Below are 21,313 nucleotides of genomic sequence, written 5' to 3' on the forward strand. Positions count from 1 at the left end.
CGAGTCATATGGCTACGTAAGTACGTCAATATAGATAATGTGACTGTCTGGTAACACAAACAAAGCTAAAAAAACCACAATGAGTGACACATTTTGATCATCTGAATTTGATGATGATCATGGTGTCTTTAAATTTAAACAAAAAATAACAGGGAGCTTTCTATTAGTCTTTTTGAATTGTTAGTTTTTAGTTTCATTACCAAGATACAATTTAAACGAATGCAGAGTATGGACGAAATGCAATTTAAATGAAAGCATAATATAATTAATAGCTCAGATTAGCTGCTGTGTAAGTAATTAAGTATTAGTTTGTTACCCGGTGTTACTGTATTGAGGATTGTCTAGTAGATTTTCTAGATCTAATCTAGACCTAGATCTATAGTAGATTCTTATATTAGGCACACCGTATTCGGGAACTAGGTCAAATTTTTATTTTATTTTTTTATTTGGTGACGGTTTAACTTACAAAAAAAACTGAAAGCAGATTCTTATTCTGCAACTAAAGGACTATAAAAATAGATGTGTATTGTGTTTCTTTGAATTAACACTCATAGTCAAGATTTTATTTTAAAATAAATCAGGTCACTTCATGCTCCTATAATAAACGCAGTTTTTGTGCTTTCTCCTTTAGCACACATCGAGCACCGTTAAGAAACACCACTATGTTATTGCTAATAAATTATATCTGTGTTAATTAAAAATTATTTAGATTGTAATAATTGTATTAAAAGAAGTAGATTCACTTCTGCAATATGTATTTATAGTATATTGCCTCTCTCTCTCTCTCTCTCTCTAGATATGTATATATATATATATATAATATATATATGCCTACCTATATAATCTATGTGTAGAAACAGAAATAAATCTATATAATTATAGATCTATAAATTAATTATTATAATTTAACAAACATGATATTTTCAACTAGGCTACATGTATTCTCTGTCTCTTTCTTTTAATTCCCATCCAAGGACCCTCTTCAGGCTCTTCTTTTCATAATTTGGATGTTCGTTTTGTTACATCCCCTCCCTCCCATAGATGCTTATAATTCTTTTCATTACTCTCTCCCCCTTCCCTCCACTGCCTGTATGATAGGTTGTGACACTACACGCTTAGTGTATACCTCTCCTCACCACCAGCGCTCGCCTGGCGTGATCACCTGCAGTGGGCATGGTCTCTGGCTTCAAATTAGCAGCCCGCACTTTTTCTTTCATTCATAAATTATATATTCTAGATATCTCGATCTAGGTCACATTTATTTATTGAAAAAAATCATAGATTTATCAATCCCAATAATATTTCTTATTACGATTTTGCTTTGTGCACTATAGGAGAATGTGTTTAATTCATTATTATTCATTGAAACACCTCCTTTTTTAATTTTATTTAACAGCTAACAGTATGAATGTGATTAGAATGTCTTTCTAAAGATGTTTGGAAGCTTATTTTGATAGATCCACCAGCCTACGATCAAACAGGCTCATAATATACCCTTCATCCCTTATATGGGTATGAATTGCCGGGGGAGGTTAAAACAATAGCTTTACATACTTGGTTACCGAGAATCTAAAAAACTGCCATCTGCTTTGGAAAAGCGGAACAAAAATACAGGAACTTATCTAAAATTGGACATGCACTGTCCCGAAAAGTCGTTTTTAGCTCCAAACATAAAAACAAATTAATTATAAACAAAAAAAGCGACGTGTTTCTTAAAGGAGAATTCGATGACCTGTGCCTAATATAAGAAGCTACTATAGTAACTGTTAAGTAGTAGATCTAGACTTTTTTAGTAGTAGTAAAGTAGATTCTTAAATTCTTTATCTAGTAAAATCTAGTAGTAGTAACTAGTAGTACTAAGTAGTAGTAGTTTGATAAGTTTGTTACTTTGTAGTTACTCTACTCTGACTCTACTGTGTGACTCTAGTTACTAGTTACTCTAGTAAACTCTAGTTTGAGTAAACTGTAAATAAAGAGTAGAGTCAGTTGAGAAGTTCAACTTACTTCAACTTTAGATCTAGGAGTAGGTAAGTCAAGTCAAGACCAATTGTTTCCAAATCCAATCAATGAGATTGTTTGATATATTTCTATCAGTTATCACGTTTATTTTGGCTGGCTTGGCCACATTCGTAGAATGCCAGTAGGTCGACTTCCACTAGACATTCTGTATGGTGATCTAATAGAAGGCAGGAGAGCCGCTGGTCACCCACTTTTTGTCTTTTATGGTATACAGATGTATGCAAACATGAATTGAAGCTCTTCAAAATCGACACTAGCAGCAGGAAAAAAGTGGCACTGGATAGATCCACATGGAGAGAGAGCATAAAGAAAGGGTCTCGGATTGCAGATAATGCCATACACAACAGAAGCAGAAAGAATGGTGAAAATGCAACAGCGCCTAGTGATTACATATGAGTGTTTCTCCAGTAATGGTATCAAAAAGTGTCACATTAGGTCAAAAATTAAAATGGAAGTTTTTGGTTTCATTTTAAGTGTATTCATTTCTTCACCCATTGTACTTTAAGAATTTATCAACAGAAATTTATCAATAGAAAATGAATTGGAATACATATATTTCCTCAGCAGTGCTGGCAAAAGGGGTACCCACATTTGCATTTCAGGTGCATCACCGGGACACCATTGATGATTAAAGTACAACTAACTGTTAATTTGTTTGCTTTCTTAGCATAATTTGAATGTTTCTATTGTATTAAGCAGCTAGATAGAGAAATTGAAGTTTTTGAGCACTTACATAATGTTTGCGCTCAATTTAAAAAATGGGACACTGTAGCACCTGTTAAAAGTTTTTTTAAATAAAATTTTTTATAAGAAAATAGAATTTATGCTATACTTGCCTTATAGCTAAATATATAGGCTATTATTTGCTGCAATATCTCAACAATAATTCAAGCATTTATTATAACATGACTATTACATCACAAGATGTTGCGGGTGCTACAACGGGACACCAATATGAAATATATAGTTTTTTTTGTTAATACATGCTGAAATACAATTTTTTTTAAGTCTGTAAATACATTACCAATTATTCTTTTATCAATGATTCACAAAATAGTTTTCTATAACCACAAATGAATGTACTAGACCTTTGTGTGTGTGTGTTCAATAATCATTTAAAAATATATTAGACATAACTGCCTCAAACATGACCTAATCATAGACTAAAGCAGCTTTATGACTTTCAATGCACCAAGAACAAGATCCAAAACTAGATTTACATATAAATTGAAATATAGAGTAGATTTAAATCTACACAAGACCTTTATCTAGATCAGTGATTCCCAAAGTGGTCTATATAGACCCCCAGGGGTCTACGAAGACTTCCAAGGGGTCTACGAAAGTGAAAAAATAAATTGGGGGTCTATGAGATGTCCACGGGGGTCTACGATAATAGATTTCATTTAAGCAGGTCGTGACTTTAATTTTCACATCCCATTCATGTAACTCTTCCTAATAATTTATAATTTAGACCTGAGTTGATCCTTTCAATATTTATCCTTCTATTTAAACGAAAAAATTGTCATATTTAATTTCAAGAATTATTTAAATAACTTAATGTTTTCTACATGTTTATGTTTAGCAAAAATAAATGTAAGCTGTATAGCGTTGATTATTTAAAATTGTTCATTCCTTCCTTATCAAACATGCCAATTGCCTTTTTCAACTCACTACAGACAGAAATTAGTTTTAAGAAAATGTTGATGAATTTGAAAAAAATTTGCAAGTTAAACAGGGGGTCTACCAAAAACCAGAAAACATGGCAAAGGGTCTACGAGACAAAAAAGTTTGGGAACCACTGATCTAGATCAAGACTTGTTTAGTGTCCCGTGAAGCACAAAAGACAATGATAAAACAATAAGGTTTACATTAACTTAGATGAAAAAATAGTATTCTATGTATTTTAGATCAAACTTGAGAATAATAAGCTTAATTCTTATTACAATTCAAAACTTTGGTGAGAAAACTACTTATATCTAGATCTCTGAGATTTTCTGGTATCATTCAACATGATGCGTTTCAGGTGCTACAATGAAAAAATGTGGGACACCATGACTATTAATGTCTCCTGTTAATTACTATGTAGCCTTTTCCCAAGAAAATGGAGCTTATTGTGTACTGAGCAGTATCAGAGATACCATTAAGTAATTCCCATCTCATTAATAACTTTGTTTAAAAAAATATTGTTCTTTTTGTTAGCATTTGAGGTGCTTCACCTGGGACACCAAGGGCTATTTTACTAAAATTATATAAATTTTTACAGTTTTAAAGAAAAATTACACTGTGTAAATTAATCATAGATGCTTTTAGTAACAGAGACACAATTGGGAGCAGAATCCTTTACTTTGTTTACAATTGATAAAGGTTTAAAATTTCAAGTTAAGTGGGACACCATGTGATGCACCTGTGACACATTTTTTACGGCGACATCTAAGTAATACCAAAGTAACTATAAAATAAAAAGATATAGATAATGCAATAACATTATAGTGTTAACCTATTTCAACAAAAATGTCTGTTCAATAATCTTTGCTTTTAGTAGAATATTACTTCAACCTAAGCCTGGTATTCCATGTTACATCAAAAGTTGCCATTTTGTGCACTATTTCACACATTTTCTACAATTTTAAAATTCCACAATGCACCTTTCAAGCTCAAAATATCACAATTTATAGATAAACCATTTCTGAGTGAAATGAAAAGAAAATTGTGACATTTTAATAAGAAGTTTTTGAGTTATAGACTTTTTAGTGAACCAATACCTATTTGTCACCAGTACTGGAGAAACACTCATATATGCCCAACCTGTGTATCAAAGATTGGCCTCTTTAGTCACACAAGAAGTTGCAAAGAGAAAAGATCGTCTCTTGAGACATAAAATGCCACAAATAGAGATAGTTTATAATATAATTTGTTATATTTTAAGACTAATTAAGATTTAGTCTAGACTACTACTACTACTAACTACTAGATATCTATCTGAATATGTATGTCTGTAACTCTATATACTATACTATATTGTCTATATTAGAGCCCTATACTATGATACTATAATAGTATAATCAGATGCAAATAGCTCAGTAGTGTCAGTACTTTTGAACAACCAAATTCAAAATCAAATTGGTGAAAGTTTTAGGACATCCATGTATATGAGTGCGGTAAGGATCATGATGCATTCTCTCTCCAGCTCTTTTTAACATATTTCTGGAGCTTATTATGATGGAAACTCTAGAACTAAAAAGCAGGGCCGCTGCTTCCTATTGTGCAATATGTCCATTGCATGCAGGTGGCCAAAATTTGGGAGAAACCAAAACATATAAAAAATAATTTGATAATAAAAAAAAATATATATGATCGTGGTTAATGGTCTCTGTACTAAACTAAAGAATTTTTAATTAAATTAAATTTATTAGTTCTGTTAGCTCCAGTACTATATTATTTATATATAAAATCAAATTATTACCATTACTAAATTATTACAGCAGCAATGAAAAAAAAACAGAAAATAATTTTGTTGCTAAAAAGCAAACTATAGTGCTCTGTCCAACAGTTGAGTGTATCAGCTTTTTTCATTAACATGACAAGACTTTTGGCCAACTGTTTAAAGTTACTTAAGGCTAACGTCTCAAGGAAGACTATTAGCGCTAGCATTAAAATTAAGCATTAAATTCAATGGTTAGCTATAAGTATTCAAATGTTTACAAATGCAGCTGTATTCACCTTCATCTATCCCTTAGTCTGTTGAACCATTGGGGCACCACACAAGATCTGTTGACTGTCCTTCTCCATTTCTCTGTCTTTTGCCTTAGACAGAATCTCCCTCAATGGCAGGTCTGTCCATTCCTTTATGGTGTCTTTCTATCACTTTCTCTGTCTGCCTCTTTTTCTGGGTACTTTTCCCTGAAGGAATGTCTTTGCAAGCCCTGAGGACCGTCTAATATGGCCATATAATTTTAGTTTGCATTTTTTGACAGTAGTTAGCAGGTGGAAAAGTACAACATAAGTAAAAACATAATAAAAGTAATCCAGAACCTCTACAAGCAAGCCTCTAGTGCAGTGTACTTCAACACTAACATTAGGGACTAGTTTGAAACCACAGTTGGAGTGATACATGCTGCCTACTTTCACCAACTCTTTTCTATATCTTCCTGGAAAGGATAATGGAGGGCTGTGAAGGTACTGTAAGCATTGGATGATATGTATGGTCTAGCACGGACAGATGAAAATCTAGCTGATCTGGTGATGCACATAGATCTTCCCAGCATATAGTATGTGTTGTGTATTTATGTTTCCTGTTGTGTGTTTTGAACTGATCTGTTCTAGTGTGTCAAAATGTAATGGTGTCCTGGTCAGCTTGTGTGTGTGTGTGTACTGTGTTATTATGAACTGTTTTGTCATTCTTGTTCAATAAAGCCTAGCTTCAAGACATGTCTTCCTGTAGTGTTTTATTAGGTCACTACAATTTATTGAACAAGAATCCAGTGGATTAATTGTGCTTCTAACCTTAAGTATGGATCGTTTTCTAAGACCTGAAAGATTGGTGGTGGATCCTAATGATCCGGACGCTCAAAGGATCTGGAAGCACTGGCTTCACACATTTGAAAAATTTGCATTAAAACTAGCTGTATCAGAAGGTGAGAAGTTCGATCTACTATGTAACTTTATCTCACATGCTGTGTACGAATTGATATCTGACTGTACTGACTTTGAATCTGCTGTAAACACACTAAATGGACTCTATGTCAAACAAACCAATGAGTTTTATGCTCGCTATCTCCTATCCAGGAAACGGGACAGAGTGTTGACAGATATATTCAAAGATTGAGATTGCTAGCTAAAGACTGCCATTTCAGAGCAATCACTGCCCTCAAAAACCAGAACGAGGCCATCAGAGACGCATTCATTAGTGGCATGTCATCACCAGAGATTACGCAGAGACTTTTAGAGTACTCATCTCTGGACCTCGCAAAGTCATTGGAGGTAGCTAGATCTCTTGAGATGGCACAGAAACATTCTGTGACATATAACTCGCAACAAGCCACTACTTTTCAAGCACAACAATCCACTACGTCAGAATTGCCACTTTGCTCTGCTGTAGAAGACACGATTGATTCGACAACCGGTACCATAGCTGCAGCTCAAGGCAAGTGCTACTTTTGTGGAGGTGCTATCCACTCTCGTGGCAAATGCCCCGCTAAAGATGCAACCTGCAATAAATGCGGTAAAAAGGGACACTACAAAAAGGTATGCAAATCAAAACTTTCTACAGTTTACAGACATAACTCTGATTCAGCGGCGTATACAATAACAGCCGCCTCTTCGTTTTCGCTATCTCGTACTGTAATGAAGATACAAGTTAACAACATTACCCTTGACGCCCTCATTGATACAGGTAGTTCGGACAGTTACATTTCTGCATCGGCTGTCAGAAAGTATAGATTCAAAACTTTTCACTCATCAAAACATATATCTATGGCCAACACGAACCTAACTGGTTATACTCAAGGCCATGTTAATGCTGACATTAAGAGTAAAGGCTCCACTTATAAAGACTTCAAGCTACACATACTTGACAACCTCTGTGAGGATGTTATTTTAGGCCATGACTTCCTTGAACAACATGAAAGTGTACACATCACTTTTCAGGGGCCTAAACCAACAATGGTGTTAAATGGAATGAAAGCTGCTAATGTCGAACCCGCTCCTCTTTTCCAAAATATGCTTAAAGAGTGTCGACCTATCGCCACAAAATCCAAACGATATTCTGCAAACGACACTCTATTCATCAATTCAGAAGTTGAGAGACTCTTAAAAGATGGCATCATTGAGCCCTCGTCATCTCCATGGCGGGCTCAAGTCTTAATAACAACTAACGAATGACACAAACGAAGAATGGTAGTGGACTACAGCCAAACTGTTAATCGGTTCACACTTCAGGATGCTTATCCCTTACCTCGCATTGATGATATGGTCTCTCAAATAGCTAAATATGGACTAACTCTTAATGAGGAAAAGTGTGCATACGCATCCTCAAGAATAAGATTACTAGGTTATGAAGTCTCCCATAATGAGATGAAGCCAGACCCCGACAGACTACTGCCCTTGCGTCAACTTCTTCCACCCGAGAACCTAAATGCACAAAGGCGAGCTGTTGGTCTATTCTCCTACTATGCCAACTGGATATTACATTTCTCAGATAAGATCCATCCTTTGGTACACAACAGAACTTTCCCACTCCCTGAGACAGTCAAAGATACATTTCAAGCGTTAAAAAAAGAACTAGAAATGGCTGTTGTCACTAATGTAGACCACAAAACGCCGCTGGAGGTTGAGACAGATGCATCGGATATCGCTATATCCGCTACATTATCCCAGAACAAAAGACCAGTTGCCTTCTTCTCCAGAACACTATCTCTTAGTGAGAGACGTCAATCCTCCATAGAGAAAGAAGCAATGGCTATTGTGGAATCAATCAAGAAATGGAGACATTTTCTATTAGGGTCGCATTTCAAACTCACCACGGATCAAAGGTCCGTATCCTTCATGCTTAACCCTTGCCATCACGGTAAAATAAAAAACAACAAAATTCAGAGGTGGAGAATAAAACTATCAATGTACAGTTTTGATGTGTGTTACCGGCCGGGGGCTGACAACATGGCCGCCGATGCTCTTTCTCGTGGATTCTGTGCAAGTACATTGCAAGTACAACCACCCCTAGGTCTTTGAAAGAACTTCACAACACTCTTGTCATCCTGGCATAGTGCGAATGCTCCATTTCGTCCGGTGAAAGAATCTTCCGTATGCAGTTGAAGAAATAAGAACTGTAGTAAACAATTGCCCCATCTGTGCAGAGATAAAACCTCATTTTTATCAACCATCTGCCGGCAGCTTAGTAAAAGCCACATCACCATTTGAGAGACTTAGTGTTGACTTTAAGGGACCACTCCCTTCTACCACTAAAAATAAATATTTATTGACAATTATTGATGAGTACTCAAGGTTTCCTTTTGCATATGCATGTCCTGACATGTCTACTCAAACAGTAATTAGATGCTTCACAAACCTATTCAGCATTTTCGGCACGCCCTCGTATTTACATTCCGACCGGGGATCAGCCTTCATGTCTGAAGAGCTACGATCTTTCCTCAGAGGTAAAGGCATAGTAACAAGCAGAACCACAGCATACAATGCCAAAGGAAACGGGCAAGTTGAAAAACTGAACTCGACTCTCTGGAAGTCAATTCTTCTTGTCGTCAGATCAAGAGGACTACATAATACACAATGGGAGCTAGCCCTAAACGACGCTCTCCATTCAATTAGATCTCTACTATGCACTGCTACAAACATGACGCCTCATGAAAGACTATTTTCCTATAAAAGAAGGTCTGCCTGTGGTGTCTCTCTGCCGACCTGGCTATCTGTTCCAGGGCCTGTCCTGATGAGAAGGCATGCGAGGCAAAGCAAATATGATCCGCTGGTAGATGAAGTGGAGCTTATTGAAGCTAATCAGAACTATGCCCACATACGTCTTCCAAATGGACGGGAAGAAACTGTCTCACTACACCATTTGGCTCCGAGAGGCGACTCATCTTCAGAGACCGTAGTACATGATTTCGCTCCAAGAGACTTTGAAACATCTTCTGAGGTCTTTCAACATCAACTGGCTCCTGGTAACACTGGTAGCACTCATATAATCTCAAAAGTAGAGCGAAAAGAAACTAAACGGGGGGTGAATGTTGTGTATTTATGTTTCCTGTTGTGTGTTTTGAACTGATCTGTTCTAGTGTGTCAAAATGTCATGGTGTCCAGGTCAGCTTGTGTGTGTGTGTGTACTGTGTTATTATGAACTGTTTTGTCATTCTTGTTCAATAAAGCCTAGCTTCAAGACATGTCTTCCTGTAGTGTTTTATTAGGTCACTACAGTATGCAAATAAATGTCGAAAAAACTCAATTTATGATCTATAGCAAACAGGACTTTAAAAAGGACATCAACGTTAGAGGTGAAAAGCTGACAAGTGTCAGAAGTTTTAAATACCTTGGAGCTATTTAACCCTAACCCTAAGAAACCCTCAACACAAAAATCTGACTGGTCATGGCCACGCTTGCAAATCTCAGATGCTGACTGCAGAACTAAAGAGGAGGATCCTAGCAATGGAATTGAGATGCTACAGAAAGATCCTAGGCATCACATACAAAAACTGCATCACAAACAAAAAAGATTAGAGACAGGATTAGTACAGAGACTTGACCCCACAATGACCGCTAACTACATGCACCTGTACATACTGCATATATACACAATCATAGGAAACTCCAAAATAGAATGTATGTCTTTTTTGTCCACCACCCTTGCAGTAACCCTGTCAAGAAGTACTCCTCCTAGCTTGACTGTAAATGGTGGCCTTTTTCCAATCTCAGGTTAGCAGAGGATATAGACCTCATTGGTGAAAATGTACAAGATCTTACTTCAAAACTGGATGCAGCAGCTAGAGCAGTTGGTAGGGAAACCAGAGCAGAAAAAAGCAAAATTCTATTTTGTGGTGGAGATAGTATTAGGTGTTGCATATAGTTGAAAGGTTAAACATTAAAAGTTGACTCAGTTAGATACCTAGGATCAAACATAGCAAAAGATGTGGGATCAATAAAAGGGATAGAAACTCACTTTAGCCATGAGCAAACTGTGGAAAATCAGAAAGAGTAACATCAGCTTCCAAGTAAAATTAAATCTGTATTCTTTGCAAGCAGTCTCTGTACTTCTATATGGTTGTAATAGTGGGGCACTAAATGCTGAGGCTGAAAGAAGAATTCAAGCCTTTGAGAGTAAATGCTATGGGAAAATGCTGAGTATCAGATACCAGGAAAAGCAGACAAATGAGTTAGTACTTTTACAAGTCACCACTCTGGATGGCAAAAAAAGAAGAAACTCTTCAGAACTTGGCAGAGATGAAAGCTGAGCTGGTTTGGTCACATTGTAAGACTTGACTCACTTAAGTCTTCTTTCAAGGTAAAGTAGAGGGAGCACAAACAAACATTCATCCAGAGAAAAGTTAGCTGGACAATGTAAAAGAATGAACCAGCCTCTCTCTTGATATCTTCTAAGAAGAGCTGCTGACCAGGATAAATGGAGGGATTAGGTTAGGCAAACTGTCACAATACCACTATGATGAAAGTCAAGGGACAGATGAGAGAAAGATTTAGATTTAGATCTTGACTTTAGATCTATTCTACATATTTATCATATTACAAAAATGTTATGGATATTCCTTCAGATCAGATGATAATGATTAGTCATAATGGCATCATAACCCCTTGGGAGGGTGGAGGATGGTGGCAGGCAGAGTTCAAACCCCAAAACATTGAACAATAGTCCAGTGTAGATTAGATCTATATAGATTTTGTTGTGTAGTCTAGTCAAGTCTAGTGAGTACTGAGTTGTGTTATTAGTATATTTAAAGTTTAAAATAAAAAATATCTAGATCTCTAGTGACTATTCATATAGTAATTTAGTATTCTAGAATCTAGAGACTAGACTTTAGTGTTACTGTTACTATAAGCGTAAGAGTAAATGACTAAATCTCATCATTATCAACTCTAGGATTAGATTTACTTTTAACTCTAGAAATTAGTCAATCTAGTAAGATCTAGATCTAAGACTAAGTCAGTTGACAGTAACCAGACCAAGAATTTCAGAAAGATATTTATTCACACATTCTATCAATTCAATCATCTTTCATAATTGTTCATTTCAGGAGACACTGTATCAGTGGAGTGATGACACTGTCACTGACTCAACATCAAGTCAGCTGATCAGATCAGACGATGGATATTATGCAGACTTGAATTGTGAGAAGTTCTGGATCTAGAACTAGATTAGATCAGTTCAAAGATCCATCAGCCTCAACATCCTAGATCTATTTAGAAGATGTCTACTACTGATTCTACACCCTAATAGATCTAAATCTAGTCTAAGTTTCAAGTCAAATCATTGTTAAATTTCAAACTTAGTCATCTAAATTTCTACCATGATTAGGTCTAGACCAACATATGGTATGTATCTCTTTTCTGCTACTGGATTACATGACATTTAAACATAGACTAAAACCTGGAACTTGTTACTTAAACACCAGAATAAATAATACAAAATAGAAATGTGGATAGAGGGCAATCACTGAAGTGAACCCAACTAAAACTTGGAAACATGAATTGAATTTAGATTCAGTGTTAAGTATTTAGAAATTGGAAACAACAACATTATCTTGTTTAGCATCAAGTTTAAATGTCCATATAATTTTGGTTATAACAATGAAACATTTTATGATTGCAGCTAATGGGGATTCACCAGAAAATAACATTATACATTTCCAGCAGCCTAATGTACTAAATGAAGAAATTGAAGTTAGTTTTGAAATGAAAGGTTTTGGAGACATTACAACCTCTCAACCAACCAGTCATGTATTCCCAACTGATCAAGCTGATGCTTCTTCCTGTGCACCCAAAAATAGGATATTTTCTGATCAAGCTGATTTGGGTCTTGCCAGAGGCTCACTGGACCAGCAAAAAAGAAAAATGCACCTATTTGAGAAAAATGTGCCTAATCCTAAAGTGCATGAGTCAAAGGCAAAGTTCTGCTATTATGACTTGGTATTTGGAGTATCTGCCATAGTTATATTTCTCTTTGATATTGTCACAGATGTCATGATGGTAGTACACTACTTCAGGGAAAAACAATATGAGTATGGGGGTGTGACAGCTGCACTAGTTGCTGTATCATCAATGATCACTTGTTTGTTAGGTCTTCATTGGTATCTCATTGATTATCACAAAGAAAAGAAGAGAACTACTGCAGAACATTTGACATTGACTCCAAAATATGTTTGGGGATTACGTATTTTGTGTACTCTGTTTATGCTTGGACCTGTCGTAAGGTAAATATTTCTATACATTCATAAGTGAATTTCTATTGAAAGTTTACTTTATGATATGTGTTTATTCCTTTACAGGGCTGAGATCATTTCATCCTGCAGAAAAATCATATAAATCTGGATTTTAAACAAAACACATATTGACTGATTTCATAGTTAACTTTTAACTATTTTAAGGTTACAGTTAATCAAATATATAGATCTAGGTTTAGTATTAATATAACACTAAATTTCCACTCTAACAGATTAGAAAAATATATTATATGTATATATATATATATAGTAACAAGAAACCCCAAAATCATCTATATTTTTTGTTGTAAAAGAAAAATAGTAGAAAATTAAGACACATTTATTATTTAATCTGATTATATGATATAAAACAAATTTAATTGATTAAACTAATTTTCTTTATACTTTATTATAAACCATTTCATAAAAATATCTTAATCATATTATATTTAGCAACCCTCATTAACAAAGCAGTAATTCTTGTCTGTCAACTTTAGTCCTGAAAAAATAGTGTTTTACCTTTATTGTGATTAAAATACATGCAATGGCTACATTCTTAAGATCTTCTGAAAATGTTCTTTAAAAAAAAAATTATTATTTTTATATTTTGTTTGCAATATGTATTGACTTAATTTAAAACAAGATTTAAAATTAAGTTTGGCTTGATCTTATCTTTAAAATGCTGCTGTCCTGCTATTAATAACAGTCCTATTTCACTTTCTTCATCATGCTTACAATATTTGCATTATTCTGGCTATCTAAAAGTGTGCCTCAGTTTTCATATTTTCCTCAGTTGTCACATACATCTTCAAAAGTTTCTTGAGACCAACTTAAATGACTCATTTGAGACTTTTCAACACAATCTAATTTAAAAGTGCATTCAGGACTAATGAATTAAAAAGTTTTTTTGACTGCAAGCAACTCAAATTGAGAAAATGTGTGAGCTGATAAAATCTAATATAGATTTCAGTATTTACCAGCTCATCTGAGTTGTAGTCAGATTAGTTCTAAGTATCATGTTGATGGTCAAATATTAGAACTCTTAGAAATTTTGATCTCCAATTGGAGCCACTCTTTATCAGAGTCTTTGGACTTTCTAGTGTTGGAGACTCCATCCCAAAATCAAAGAGATATTTTTTTCAAAATATATATATCAAATAAAGTTTTATCAATTACAATTTTTTTTTTACTATCATGTTTGTACTAAGTAAGTAAATGACACAAATAACATTTGGAGAAATTACAGAGTTCTTTTACATGACTTGTAGTTTATTGTACTCATAAGTATTAAATAAGATCTCTAATTTAGATTTATTCTAATAAAACCCTATATTTTAAATAAATACAAACATGTAATATGAATATATTGTAAATACAAACAAAATGGAAAAAAAAATCTACTAAAATTATAGGTTTTATTTTTAAAAACCTAATGTTATGATTTCTTAAATGGCATTTAAAATTGAATGCTTTTCACAAGATTTTCTTTGATATTGCTTCTGAAAGTTTTTTTTTTTTTTTTTTTTACAATGTAAGCTTATATTAACTCAGTCTTTCTGTGTGGTCAAATATTTTGTACACATTATTTATCCCACACCTAATCTTGGATTAAGCTGAAAGTTTGCACTATTGGTAATTAATTATTTTGTTTGGTATCTTGAACAGGGGAAAGATATTCATACTTGACAGATGTGGTGGTATAAATTGAATTAGTCCCCTAGAGCACTGAGTGACTTTTTTTTCCCTTAAAAAACGATCATGTAAACATTCACCATGATACCCTCTTCCCCCCCCCCCCACCCCCCCCCCCCCCCCCCCCCCCCACCCTTTTCACAACTGGTCCAGATAAGTGATAGGACCATAGCTCATTGAGAAAGCTAAAAGCTTAACAAATCAATTGGTAAAAATATTTCTATCACACAGATTTATATGTCTAGGTCAATCACACGACTGATCCAAACTAATTGATACATTTATACTTCATAAATATAAGCTTTGTTTGTTTTTTTAGTATTTTTTATGTTTTTCTTGTTACTTTTTAAATAAGAAAATATGATTGCATAGAGTAATACATCATATGTATTTTATTTAAGGATTATAGAGTATCTTTATTATGGCCTCAAAAGTCGAAACATAAAATGTCATCAAGAAGAAAGAGAAAAATATAAGCAAGCCATGTTGTATAAAGATCTCAATAGCTGTCTCCTTCGTCTGTTTGAAAGTTTTTTGGAGTCAGCCCCACAACTGGCCTGGCAGATTTACATATCAATCAAGCTCAAACGTGCCAGTGATACTATTTCCAGTAAGTTGTTAATATGAGTTCCTCTGGAAAGACCTCTTCTACTGTCAGATGAGCCTTTTGTTAATCACTCATTTAATTGTTTTCAAAGCTCAAGAGACTAAATAGCTGTAATTTTTTTCCTTTTAAAATGCTGTAACTATTGTGTCTCTCTGCTGATGTAACTATTGCGTCTCTCTGCTGATAGAAGCTACTAATATTCCAAAATTGAATATGTAACTTCTAGTGATAGACTTCAAGTGATTCTTAGCTGCTCATCCCATGATCAGGATTTGTTTCCTACTACCTTGTTGGCATGAGGCTTCCTTTGTTTTGAGATTTTTATTGCATATTTAGTTTTAGTTCTTAGGGCATTGCTTGATTTTTTTTCCCCTTTATTGTAGCAGCCTATTTCTCAGTTGTTGTTGTTCTATTTCTTTGCTCCATTTCCATTTGTATCATCCTGGAAATATTCATTTTTGTGTAGTAAGCAGTGGTACTTTGATCCTTGTGGTCAGTTTTAAATGGTCGGCAAGAGAGGAAAACAAAGGTTTGTAGCACTTACAGAGTATCTCTTTAGTCTCCTTGCTAAAATCATGATTAAAAAAACAAACAATGGCATTAGCAGAAGCATACTTAACCAATAGTCAGTTTGATGAAGGACAGAGAGAGCCGCTGGATAAAATGGCCTGGTAGTATATCTCTTTATCCCCACAGAAAAAAACTTGTTGACAATGTGAACAGAAACAACCTTTTGGAAGGTTTGTGAATATTTGGCGTAAATGAGAGGGTACTTTATTCCAACTGTCTAATTGCAGTTTACAGTGGTTCAGGGTTAACTCAATCACCAATACTGCTAAAAATATACTCTAATTGCAGTTTACAGTGGTTCAGGGTAAACTCAAACTAGATCACCAAGAACTGGATAAGGCTAGTGAGTTCTAAGGGATGTGAATAAATGGTGAGAAAAATAATAATCATGGCAACTGGGTGAGCACCAAAAATGATATATTTAGTTAGGAGAAGTGCAAAGAATCTGAAACTTTGGAATTCTTTTCAGAGGGATGCATGATTAAATAGAAGTTTGAAATAATTGTATGAAAGCTAATGCTGTAAATACCATAGAGCCCTTTCCAGATGCTTCTGTTTTTATTTAGATAGTCATTAAACATTATATTATGAAGATTTTCTGCTTCCAATAGGAATTGAACCATTCTGCTTTTGTGGAACTACATACGTTTTTTCTTTTTTGTGTTTGTAATTTTATGGTAACAGCAATATATATTGATTGTTCTTTTCTGATTTTCTTCAGAAGCCTTAGCTAAGTATGATATAGTAGGTTCTTTTCTGACATCTCTTTTCATTCTTTCCACTTTTCAATATCTTTTATCAAATGGTAGTATGGGTTCCTCCAGGAGAAAAGGAAAATTGAATTTCTCTTTAAAGCAAGTGATGAAACCTGTCCAGATATTATCCCTGGATTGACTTAGTAGGCTATACAGTCTTTGTGCTGTCAGCATCTGATGACTAAAGGATGTTTCCTGTATACAATAAATGCCATTTTGTTTTTCTTTCACATCGAGAAATAGAACTGCTCTATTTGCAGAGTATATATTATTGGACTTGAGAGAATTTGAGAATCAAACTCATACTTGACCCTACTTGCACAGGGTCTATAGGCACATGTCCACTGAGACAAATTGAAGTTTTTCGGATTTAAAATTGTAAATAATTTTTTGTCGGTTTCAATATTTTTATGGAACTAACGAAATTAGTATTCAGGCTAGATGTAGAAACCTAGAGATCTAGCTAGATTAAATTTATGTAGAAATATAAGCAGAGCTTATCAATAAACTTAAAGCAACATTAAAAATAGTCATATTTTATGATGTAGATCTAAGTCTAGGGCGTATACTAGATCTATAACACGAATTGATGAATACAGTCGACAGAGAAGATTAATAACAATAATACCATATTGATTTTCTTGCATGTTTAATCTTAAAATTATTAAATGTTCAAGAATAATGATGATTAATAATGTATAAATTGTTTTTGAATTATAAATTAACATCTAATAGATCTAAATCTAGAATTGATTTTTTTTTTTTTTACCTATTCGTGAATTATCAATGAAGCTAGAACTATCAATGAAAGAAGTCTTAAGCCTATTATAAAGACTTACCTTCCTTGAAATATTTTATTAAAAAGTGGTGTATTTTTATTAAAAAAAAATGGTTGTATATTTAATTTAAAACTTAAATGGTTCACTTTCAGAAAAGAAAAAGCGGCCAGTACTCAAGAACTTTGCAAGATACAAAATATTATGATATAGGATTTTCAGTATCTTTTCAAGTTTTTGTGATCTAAATGGGATGGACCACACAAAATAATAGCTGCTTTTCTCCTTTTGGGGGCTGCTAAAAATAGCTTTTTTGTATTTCACTACATGAATAAGTAACTTTGAGGGAATTGAAATGCAGACTTAGTCCTTGACATATTAAAACATTCTAGTTTATTGTTCAATTGAAGGTTCATCATTTCTTCTGTATATTTTATGTGAGGGCTAGGAAATATAAATTACAAATAAAATTATAACAGTTAATAGAAAAATTGTTGTTTTTTTTTCAGTTTCACTACTGGTAGGAACACTCTTGTCATCTTGGATGAGTCTGGCTATGTCCTTGTTGTCTTACCATAAATCACTGCGTAACTCCAATGACCTAAAAGCAAAAATGAGTTTTAAGAGCCTGCCATTTTACTTTATCTGGAGATTGAGTGAGGTCGGAGGTAGGATATTGTGCATCGCCTTCTTTGCCTCAGCATTTGATCTGTGGGTGTTTGGGATCTTAACCCTTCACTGGATCATAGTCTCAGTCTGGCTTATTATGCAGAACACCTCCTTTTACAAAAAAAACTTGCAGGAAAAATTGTTTAACTTAATTTGTAGCTTCGTGATGATATTTTGCTTTTTAAATATGCGTGAAGGACATACACGATACAGAGTTATTATATTTTATCTCCTGGTCTATATTGAAAATGCTTTCATGTTGGCATTCTGGTTTAGATTTACCAAAGACTTGGGAGCCTGGTTCCATCTATGGGGGTTCATAGTTGTGCTTGTTCTCTTTGCACTGCATGTTAGCTTCCAAGTGGTGTACTACACTTTGTTCCACCCAACACAGAATATCCCGCTGTGCTTGTCCTGTGACAGGCACACCATCTACAGCTCCATGTGTGATGATGTTACACATTCCAGGAGAGAGGAGTCACCAGCTGAAAATGTAAATGCACCAAACACTAACCAACCTTTGGAAAGCTGCACTCCTATGTTGTCTGGAAGTCTTTCACTGTAGTCTAATTTTTTTTTTTTTGTTCAATGTTACTGTAAAGAATCTCAAAATACCTCCGTGATATTTATTTATGCCTTCATGTTATAGCACTACTGTTCCCTGTTTTTAGGGGATAACTGGGAAAAAGAAAGTCAAACATTCACTATTATGAAATAGATGACAAATGTCTCATTATTTTGTTCTTAAAGTTGTTTGGCATGCATGAACAGAGCAACATTATTGGTAAGTTTTTATTATGTATTCAGTATCCCTGACAGCCCAACCAGAATAGACCTAAGTTTTGTGGATATGATTGTTAGTATATATATATACATGTTATTTAATAATGACTCTGTTACATGAATTTTTAGTGAATCTCTCAAACGGAATCTTTTTTTAAAACTGTATTTTGCTGTTAGTCATCAATCATTCAATATGGCATGGGAACATGGACACAATTTCTACTAGAAGCAATGGCATCATAGTTATTTATGAATTATTTTCAAAGACTTTGTCTAATAATTATTATTGAATGCATGTTTTGTTTTCCTTCAGTCAATGTTGACAATCTAAATTTCAATCTCAATCACAGAGTATGTCCTATCTTATCTTATTTGTACATTTCATTGTAACATTTGTAACCAAATTAATCTTCCATATGACTATTTGTTTTAACCAGTTGAACATTTTGTTACTACCAATGTACCATGGGATGTCTTCTCTCTACTCCCCATCCCCTGTCTCTGCTGATCCAAAGGCTACTGGAACTATATTACTCTAGTTTTATAGCTGTATTGGAAAGTCATCTGAACCATTATTGGGATAATACTCAAAATATTCAGTCAATATTGTTTTATTTTTATTTTTTTATTCTGATATGATGTTTATGATGTATTGTTGGCATAAAATGTTAATTCATTATTTTGCATTTGGGTTTTTGTTTATCCAGATATTTAGAATGTTCATAGCAGGTACAGTCTATGTCCTTTGTATATAATGCAATCAAAAAAATATTTGGCTGGTTCATAAGCTCTTTGAGTTTTCCTTACCTATGAAATATCCATCTTTTAAAAAAAAAATTTTTGCTGCCGCCTTATGTATTTTTACTTCTGTAAATTAAAAAAAGGGATTCACTTAGAAATACAAAACTTCTCTAGCTAGATCAATGACTTAACATGAATAACTTGATAATCACATTATAAAGTGTAAAGCATAATAATCCTCTTTTTTTGAAGGAATGGATGTGATTTTTAAGATAATGTATTGGTTGATAACTTAAGCATGGTGTCTTTTTGAGAACTGTATCAGGAGTGTATTTTTTTTTATAATGCCAAAGTGGCATCATCAAAAAGTCTCTTTTTATGATATATTTGTTTTTGTTTTTTTTTTGTATTTTATAAAATCATTGTGGATATGAAAATCAAAAACTTTGTACAAGATGTTATAAACTATTTGTAAAAATGTAATTATATCTAGAAGATAAGTTACATGGCAATTAAAAAAGAAAAGAAAGTATTTCTTATATTTTATTGTGTCTGTACTTTTACCCAATGGTATATAGCTCATAACCCTTTTTTAGCTGTTTGCCCTTGGATCTGCCATTGGTCAGGAATGAAGCAGAGGCTGTCTGAAGGTTAGGCTATGAAAAGACCATTTTGGGTTGGGTTCACACCAGTTTAGGGGCACAGTGGCCAAGTGGTAAAGTGCTTGGCTTCAAAACTACCCAGGGGGTAGTAAATTCAAATCATGGATTTGGACCCTTGTGGATTTTAGGATGTCTCTGAGTCCATATTAATCTAATGGGTACCTGACATTACCTAGAGAAATAATGACAGTTGGCCACCATCATGATATCATCAATTTCCATCAATAATTCAGGTAGGGCATGGGAACATAGACTTAGTTTCTACTATAGTAAATGTTTCCTTTTCAGATTTTGTGATCTATAGAGCAGATAATATAAAGGTCATCTGTTTCTGTGGTCCATAGTTAACAATGACTAACTGCTTTTAGTTTCCCCCCAACTAATGTCAGGTAGCCATTAGAGCTGGCATCCTAGAAGATCCCAGGATTTGAACCCAGGACCCCTAGGTTCAGAAGCCAAGTGCTTAACCACTCAACCACCACACTCCTAATTTCTACAATAAGCAATGACATAAAAGTGTTGTTTTATTAATAGATCAACTCTATTTATTATCAGCCATGGGAACAGATTAGCTTTACATAATTAGCCTCTTTGACATCAAATTAGAAAAAGATTTTTTGCTTACCTTTTTTTTTCACACCTTTTTATCAAGGTGTCTTCCCTTAGTCGTTCAAGTGGTCACATGTAGCTATCATGCCATGGTCATGTTTAGTAAATAGCTTTTAGTAGTAAAGTTGTTACAAAGATAGTCAAGTTATGTATGCATTGAAGCAAATTAATGTATTGTGTATTAATATTACATACATCATGTCTACTAGATGATCTGCATGGTTCCCATAGCAATAATAAAAGTGACATACTTTAAGACTGTTTTTTGTTCTTGTTTTTCTGCATATCTATTACACTAGACCAGTGGTCTTCAACCTTTTTTTGGCCTACCGCCCCCTTTTTGTATTTTTTCTTTTAAAAACACCCTCTAATAAAGAAATGAGAGAAATCAAATTTGAATTAAATGTCATTTATTTATTAACTCTCATGCTGTCAATAACAGATTGTTAATTTTACAATTATTATACAAAAATTATGTCAATAATACAAAATTAAT

General features: G+C 34.0%; 2 protein-coding genes across 3 annotated transcripts; both read left to right on the forward strand.

Annotated features, from left to right (window-relative positions):
* Positions 1 to 45: 45 nt before the first annotated feature.
* LOC106058456 (XK-related protein 6-like) lies at positions 46 to 21,073 on the forward strand. Of its 2 annotated transcripts, none has more exons than XM_056030497.1 (5): positions 46 to 289; positions 11,769 to 12,066; positions 12,344 to 12,944; positions 15,047 to 15,255; positions 17,863 to 21,073. In XM_056030497.1, the coding sequence occupies exons 2-5, from the start codon at positions 12,042 to 12,044 to the stop codon at positions 18,585 to 18,587; spliced, it is 1,560 nt and encodes a 519-aa protein (XP_055886472.1). In that variant the 5' UTR covers positions 46 to 289; positions 11,769 to 12,041; the 3' UTR covers positions 18,588 to 21,073. The 2 variants fall into 2 exon arrangements, with proteins under 2 accessions (XP_055886472.1, XP_013071344.2); XM_013215890.2 differs by lacking the exon at positions 46 to 289 and adding an exon at positions 1,816 to 6,287.
* Positions 6,931 to 7,899, forward strand: LOC129926318 (uncharacterized). The gene has a single exon (XM_056029635.1). It carries the CDS (start codon positions 6,931 to 6,933, stop codon positions 7,897 to 7,899), a length of 969 nt encoding a protein of 322 aa, XP_055885610.1.
* Positions 21,074 to 21,313: the final 240 nt, after the last annotated feature.

Source organism: Biomphalaria glabrata, chromosome 5, assembly GCF_947242115.1.
Source record: "Biomphalaria glabrata chromosome 5, xgBioGlab47.1, whole genome shotgun sequence".
NCBI classification, from domain to species: Eukaryota; Metazoa; Mollusca; class Gastropoda; family Planorbidae; genus Biomphalaria; species Biomphalaria glabrata.